The sequence below is a fragment of the Corylus avellana genome, chromosome ca6, assembly GCF_901000735.1.
Source record: "Corylus avellana chromosome ca6, CavTom2PMs-1.0".
Taxonomy (NCBI): domain Eukaryota; kingdom Viridiplantae; phylum Streptophyta; class Magnoliopsida; order Fagales; family Betulaceae; genus Corylus; species Corylus avellana.
In genome coordinates, this window is record NC_081546.1 from 11,292,442 (window position 1) to 11,300,268 (window position 7,827).

At 40.3% G+C, this 7,827-nt stretch overlaps 2 protein-coding genes across 2 annotated transcripts; one reads left to right on the forward strand and one right to left on the reverse strand.

Moving 5' to 3' along the window:
• The first annotated feature begins 408 nt into the window (after positions 1 to 408).
• On the forward strand, positions 409 to 2,046 carry LOC132184823 (uncharacterized). Its single transcript, XM_059598597.1, has one exon. It carries the CDS (start codon positions 789 to 791, stop codon positions 1,707 to 1,709), a length of 921 nt encoding a protein of 306 aa, XP_059454580.1. The 5' UTR covers positions 409 to 788; the 3' UTR covers positions 1,710 to 2,046.
• A 2,132-nt stretch (positions 2,047 to 4,178) lies between these two features.
• On the reverse strand, positions 4,179 to 5,405 carry LOC132185178 (blue copper protein-like). The gene is made up of 2 exons (XM_059598984.1): positions 5,225 to 5,405; positions 4,179 to 4,768 (listed from the first exon to the last, which is right to left on the reverse strand). Exons 1-2 carry the CDS (start codon positions 5,403 to 5,405, stop codon positions 4,179 to 4,181), a joined length of 771 nt encoding a protein of 256 aa, XP_059454967.1.
• Positions 5,406 to 7,827: the final 2,422 nt, after the last annotated feature.

Genomic DNA, 7,827 nt, shown 5'->3' on the forward strand with positions numbered 1-7,827 from the left:
TTTCCGGTTGACAACAAAACACATTAAAAAGACACAACAAAAAAACCTAAACACCATGATGCATAAAGAAAGACATAGATAGATGGACAATTTTCGTCACAACAATGGATCGATTAGTATTAATATATGGCTCTACAGGGCCGGGCAGTGGCGACCGAGCAAAATTATTGCTATGAGGTGACCCAATACTCATTACAAGACACCGCCGTTAATGCGGATTAGATTTGCTTTAACTAATACTCATTTTTCTACCAAGCATGAGATTAAATAACAAAACGACTCGTTATACGTCGAACAGTTTTGTGGAAGAAATCAGGCATCCAACGGTGAGTATTTCATCAAACATAAAACCAGCCACCTTATAAAAGCCCTTCTTCTGTATTCTCTTTTTGTAGGAGTGGTGTTTTCTAGCTCTGTTATCAGCTATGAGCAAGAGCTTCCTGCAGAATTTCACTGCACTTTTTGCCTTTCTTTGACAAGGCCTCTGTTTATTCTCTGGTTTTGTCAATTAAATCCACTATTTTTTTTCCTGGATTTTTCAACGTCTCTGCCCAAGATTTTGATGAATTTGCAGAGAATCTCTTGAGGTCTAAAATCAGCAATTTTTTTTACATTGATATTAGACCTCTGTTTCGTTGATTTCTCTCCCAATCTTTTCTGTAATACTATATTCATACAATTCTCTCGTTTCCAGTGTTTTTAGTCTGGTCTACGAAATAGCATTCTCTTGGGTTCCTCTTGTTTTTCTTCTTTTCTAATTCATAGAATCAGAGTCAAGTAAGCACGCCATGGCCAGCCTGTTTCAGAGCTCCTCGCTCAGAAATCCCAGATTTGAGACGGCAGTCTGGGCGGCAAAGCTCTTGCTCCTATCCATGGGGGTTGTTTCCATTTTTATGATGTTCAAGGTGTCAATAGTTCCGTACACAGTTAACTTGTCGGCGTCCACTCTTCCTGGCCTCTGGATCTCCCTCCGGAGCTGGCTGTCTCCGCCGTACATCTACATCATCGTCAACTTCATCATAATCACCATCGCCGCCTCGTCCACCTTCCAACACCCAAATCACCACCATTCATCCTCATCGCCCACCAATGCCAAGCCGGTCACCGCCGCCGCCGCCGCCGACCAATTCCAGAACGAAGACGAAACCAATAGCTCCGAAGACCCCCCCAATTCAAACGCTATACCAACTACAGCCAACATTGATGATTTCCACGAGACCATCTGGGACGACATCATGCAACAGCAAGAGGAGCGGCAGGTGGAAGATACTAATCTGCCCAATGCTTCGCCGGAAACATTTCCCGGCGAGAAGGAGGAGGTGGAGGACGAGGACGAGGACGACAGCCTGGACGCGACGTGGAACGCGATCATGGAGGCGCAAGGGAAGCCGGTGACGCGGCAGCTGAAGAAGAGCGACACGTGGGACGTGCCACCGCGTGTCGGGAGGATAGAGGCGGCAGAGAAAAATGATGGGGTTGGTGGCGGCGGCTGCGATGATGGTGATCCGGTGGCTTGGGATCGGCGGGAGCTGAGGAAGGCGGACACCTTCAACGACAGAGGGTCGTTGAACAGGAGGGACAAGTCGATGAGTCAGGACGAGTTGAAACGGCGAGCGGAAGCGTTCATAAAGAAGATCAATTATGAGATGAGGCTGGAGAGGCTGGAATCTCAGCAGCGTTTGATGGAGATGGTTAATGGTGGTGTTTAGTTTTACCTTTTTTAATTAATTAGGAGTATTTTAACGTATTAATTAGTATTAAAATGCATGACAATCTCTGTTTTATGTTAATAGTAGTAAAAAAAAAAAAAAGAAAAAAGAAAAAAAAAGGAAGGTAAAAACCCATGCAATTGGTGATGGAGTTGGAGGTGAAACTTTTTAGTGATAAATCTGGAAATATGGGGAGTGCTTCTGTTGGTCTTACGACTCTTACCATCCATTTGGAATCTGATATTTTAGAATAGATTTTATGGATATGGTGTGTGGATGGGGTGTGTATTAGTGTATATATAATTAATATATACATAAACTCTCTGCTTTTGTATTATTTGAAGTCTATTGATCAATGTGGGATCTTTTGTATTTAAAATTCTTTTGATTTTTTTGTTTTGCTTTAGTAAGTGAAAATGAAATTACGACACATATAAATGTACAATCACATATAATCACTCTCCACTCCACTCCACTATGGATTATGATACAAATAAGAGTAAGGACTATGTATTTAGAGGTCCAGATTTGGATCCGAAAATTTATTTACAACAAAAGTACTTCACAAGAAAAGGGCAAAAGGAGCAAGCATAGAAAACTATGTCCATTCTATTGGTAGGAAGTAAAAATAGAGTTGGCGCTTGAACCCACACACGCCATGGTGGCACGTGGCATACACATGTTGTAACAGATAAAAGCAGTGGGGAGAGAGTTGGCGGAAGATGGCAGAGGAGTGGCGTGTAGCTTGTATAGATTAAGAAGTTGCAGTAGATAAAAGATTGGAACACAAAACATGAGTGTTGTTGAAACTAAGAGAAAAGAGAAAGGAAGAACCTATTCAAAATAGGTTGGAGAATGATTGTTTTGGTAGAGAATGCGTGGAGGAGGGTTTTTTCTCATAGAGCGTTTTGCCATAAAGAAAGTCTTTGTTTGCGAATAATTTAAAATTCTTCTTCTTCTTCTTCTTTTTTTTTTTTTTTAATATATAATAATGATGTTCCTTTTGTGGGAGAATAGGCGCGCAAGGCAATAGTCACACGGCTTACGGCTCCTTACACAATGGTGTCGGCGTTGGGCAATCGACCAAAAGTACCCATTGGCTTTTAGTATATTGAACAGCATCTATTCCTAGAGAATGGGTCTTTTAGCGGTACGGGTCATATAAACAATTGTTGTGCAAGTCCAAATTTGTTAAAATTTGATAAACATTTTGTCAATTGTCACTTAGAAACTTTTATGTAATGAATCGGGTCAAGTTATGGCTCGTCTAACTTGGAAAGGCGTTAGTGACTTTTATAGTCTAATTGTTTTTTTGTGTGGCTCTTAACGAATAAATATTGCGGGAGTGTGGGACCGTGGTGAAGGATATTTACTAATTCTTATGGTTGGGGGGAGCGCTTGGGAAAGTAGTAGCCCCGTCAGTTGACAGCTTCATAACAAGACAATACGGGAATCAAATCATCATGTTGGCCCCAAGTGTTTGAATTTGAATTTAGCGTTTACTTGCCAGGACTAAAACAGTCAAAAAGAATTTAAGCAATGTACCAGAGTACATGCATGGGTACCGAAACACAATGATGAATATATAGGAATATACATAAATATAATCCGATGCTGTACTTTGTCTTTCTCTAAATCTCTCCTCCACTGTATCCGCTCTAGCTCTGTTATTTATGGCCAACAGCCTAGTTACACTTATTGGGTTGAGCCCACTACGAACTATTCATCAAGAAAGGAGGGAGCTCATTTCCACTCAGCTTCACACAAGAGAGGACATGGAGATAATTTATTATTCAATTTTTTTTAAATTTTTTTTTTTTTTTTTTCAAAGCCAGACCTCATAATTTAGAGGATATAACAACTAATAGCATATATTTACGGATTAATTTAGAAGAATATTATTTCCTCAGAAAAGATAAATCAATGAAGATACTTTTTACAGCACCTCCATCAAAGACAACAGCACCAAATACAAAAAAAAATCCTTCAGCATTATGCAATTGGGCCATAAGACCCAAACAAAAACCAAGCCCAGGTATGAGGCAAGAAACTTTTAGAGAGAAATGCTACTGACATTTCAGATTTCACATTTTTTATTACATTTTTTCTTAACGTGGCATTAAAATAAGTTATCATTGAGTTTAGAAGGATTATTATTAAATTTTAGATTCAATTATAATTTTAATGTCATGACCTCGTAAAGAGAATCCTACCAAAAGTAAAATATGGCAGTAAAAAAAAAAAACACAATGCGTAAAATTTAGAGAAAGCTCTAAAATGACAGGCAAATGACCCCCGGCCACACATTATAGCAGCAAGTTTTAGGCAGTGGCAAAGTGAACGTCAATCCAACCTATCCATTAATGTTTGTGCATGAAATGAGAGATTAGCAAGCAGCAAGTAAAATGTTAAGAGTAAGGACTAAGGAGTCACCAAGAGGGTCACCAAACGAAGGAGGATCGGAGCTCATCAGATCGCGAGATGTAAAGAAGTGAACAAGAAACACAGCGTTTCGCGGGGCCGAGAAGAGATAATCAGCAGCAGCGTAATCAAGGGTAAGCACCACCAGTTCAATTCCTCCACGTGGCACGCACCAGAAGCTTTACAAGGGGAAGGAGCAGGCGGCGGCACATGCGCTGAGGGCTGATCAACGACCGGGTCGGGTTTCACATTTGGCGGTGGAGGTTGGCTTCCATGACTGTGAGGTGGAGGAGGTGGAGGATAGCGTCTTCCATGTCCACCTCCACCTCCACCTCCACCTCCATGGTGCTGCCCTGTTTCACCATCGCCATCGTCACCGCTACCGCTATTGCCGTCATCATCGTTAGAACCAGCATCGGTTGCATTGGTGGTGAGCTGAGGGAGGACTTGGAGTTGGAGTTTAAGGCCCATGTCGCAGTGCCCGAGTCGGCCGCAGATGAAGTACCTGGCGCCCGTCTGGCTCAGCGGGATCACGGTATTACCGTCACGGTGCGCGCTGATTGGGTGTGATATGAGACACAACTCGAAATCCGATTCGTCCACTTCCAACACATCGTGAAGCGGAGTGTACGTGAACACTGCCACGCAAACCATCCAGCCAAGTGGCAGTTGGTTACATTTCGTTACGAACTTTTTTCAATATGTACCAAAACGGCCCCTAAAAAATTGCTAATTTACAGTTATGCAATTTTGTCTCTATTCAGCCAGAGCGTAAAACAGTTAATGAACTTTGTGTCCAAGATAATTGGCTTTAAAAAAAAAAAAAAAAATGCAAGGATGCAACGTAGCGTTTGTTTTAACAAATACTGGAAAGATCTAGAAAAGAAAAACGAATTCATAAACCAGAGTTTCTGTTGATTCCGTTCCTTGAACGATCAAAACTAAATAATAAAACTGTGAAGTTGCAAATTCTTTTGTTTTTTGTTTTCACGCAATTATGTCAGCCTAAATTAATTTTCTGACAAACCAAACAGAAATTAGCTAGAGGACCTTTAAGGAGAGAGTTTAAAAAAAGAGCGTGAAAGGAAACGAACCGAGAGAGTCACCGACGTGAAAGGTGGTAGCAGCAGACCAGGCTCGGAGATCTGAAGCCAAATCCCAGCCGGCGGATCCACCGACGGAGTGATTGGTTGCGGAGACGCAACGGAACAGAATCGATGTGAGTATTATCACTACGATCGCCTTCACTGCCCATCCTGGCCTCAATCCGTCCATTTCCTTCGTATTTTCTCTGAAACACAAACAAAAAAACATAACCAAACGAGTCTAGGATTATACATTGCAAAGACAAAATTAAGGAGTCTTTGATTATCAAAATAGAATCAAACTAGAATTTGACAGGAATCCAGAAAACTGATAAAGTGTAAATAACAATTTCCGATCACTTCATTGAGAAAAGATTATATATAAACATATTTTTCGAGAATGTTTGATATTTTTTCGAGAGAAAATCGAATCGACGCCAAAGGATGCTCGAGAAAGTAAGTGAGATTTAAAGAGTTTCAGAAGAAGAAGAAGAAATGCATTTAAAAGCGATTAAACGCAAAGGTATTGTAAGTAAATGTTACCAAAGCAGTTTCTAGCTCTTTCTCTTAATTTGTACTTGGCGAGAGAGAGAGAGAAGCGAGGAATGATTGGAATGTACGTACCACCCTGCAAATTCAGAGAAGGAGAAGAAGAAAAGGTGAGAAGCAGCAGTAGAAGAAGATGGACTAGCAAGTGATGGACTGAGAAGTTAAATCAGTTTCTTTCCCGCCTTTTATAGAGAGAGAGAGAGAGAGAGAGAGTGGGGAAATCTCACGTGGTTTGTTATCTCAGGCGATTGGAAGAAGAAATGGTTAGCAGCTTGGTACGCACGCTTTCACAAGGCGCGTGTATAATACGCACGCCCCTTCAAAAACGGAACTGCTGTCTACGACTATATTCGCTGCCAAAAGGCTCAAAAGAAAGGAGGCTGTGTTTGGCAAATGCATGGGCTGGACTGAACTAAAAATTTCAAAAAATTATTCTCAAAATTAATCTTAATATTCTTATTTTTAACATCATATGAATTTCTTTTTATTACTATTTAAATAAAAAAATCAATACAAAACAAATTTTTTTTTTTCATTTTTTATACAAAATATTTTTATTTTTTTTCTCTTACATCAATTCAATCTACTACAATTTCGGCCTACTTCATTTTTCAAGCTTTTTGCCAAACACACCCGGAGTGTGTCTCATCTTCAAGGGCGAAAATAAGGAGGTAAAAATTTGTATTTTAAAAATATTTTGAAAAACATTGAAGCTTCGGATACAAACCCCAGCCCATGGGGTGGCTCATTGGCCACCCCTTTCCTTAGCCATTAGATGCCCGGATGGCTTGTAGCTTAGCTACATAAGAATGACAAATTTTTTTATATAATTTGTGAACTTAATTTAAATTTTGGTATAATTAAATTGAGAGGGACTTAGATGCACCAGTTGCACAAAAGTCACATTTTGTATTACCAATCAGAAGCTAACACATCAACCATTTTCATTAAACTTATACCTAAAACAAACACACAACCACACCAGATTATACTCTATATGAAATAAATTTTTTTTTTATTTAAAAAAAAAAAAAAAAAACTGAATTGAAGGGGTGGCTGGCTAGCCACTCCTCCCCCACTTGGGGTGGCAGCCAGCCACCCCTAGGCCTGGGGGTGGTCGCGCGGCCACCCCATGACCTATGAGGTGGTTGGCAGGCCACGCCAAATTCGATAGGGGTGGCCGCGCTGCCACCCCCTGGCCATGGCGCCACCCCAAATCCAGTAAGGGTGATCAATGAGCCACCCTTGGCCACCTCATGGCCTGGATGGGGTGGTGGCGCGCCACCTCATGGCCTATGGGTCGCCAGCGAGCCACCCCATGGCTTCCAGGCCTTAGGGTGGCCGCGTGGGCCACCCCTAGGCCATGGGGTGGCTCACTAGCCACCCCCATGGGTTGGGGGTGGCAGCCAGTCACCATTGGGTGGCTTATCTCTTGCATTTTAATTTTTAATTTTTTTATTTTTTTTAAAAAAATAATTAAACATAATATAATTAGGTGGTTTTGTTTTATTTTGTTATTATACTCCATGCTGAAGTGACAACTCCTCATTGGTGGGCACAAAAGGGCGGTTTTGTGCAACCTCCCTATATAAGTTATTCTCAATTGGATTAGAGTTATTATCGGGTCAACTAGCTTAACCCATAAGTGACTCAATTTTCATATTCGATTACTTATTGGCGGAACCAAACATTTAAGGGTGGAGGGACAAAATTTTAAGAAGGAAAAATTTAGGGGTAAAATTTTAATTTACGAGGGACATTTCATAAAAATTCATAAATTTTAAGAGTAAAATTTAAAATTTTAAGGGTAATTTAAAAATTTTGGTGCCCCAAAAGACATATACAGTTCCGCCCTTAGCCATTTGCATCTCATGGAAATATGTTGATTTATACCATCAAATTATTTGGTCAATATCTTATACCCTTTAATCTTTATCTTTAATATTACTGCATGTCCAATGTTTTAACTGTTTTCTATTGTCTTTAATCATCTTAATTTAATTATGGGCTAAATATACTTTATGCCCCTCAACTAACAACTACTTTTTATAAAGCCTCACAAA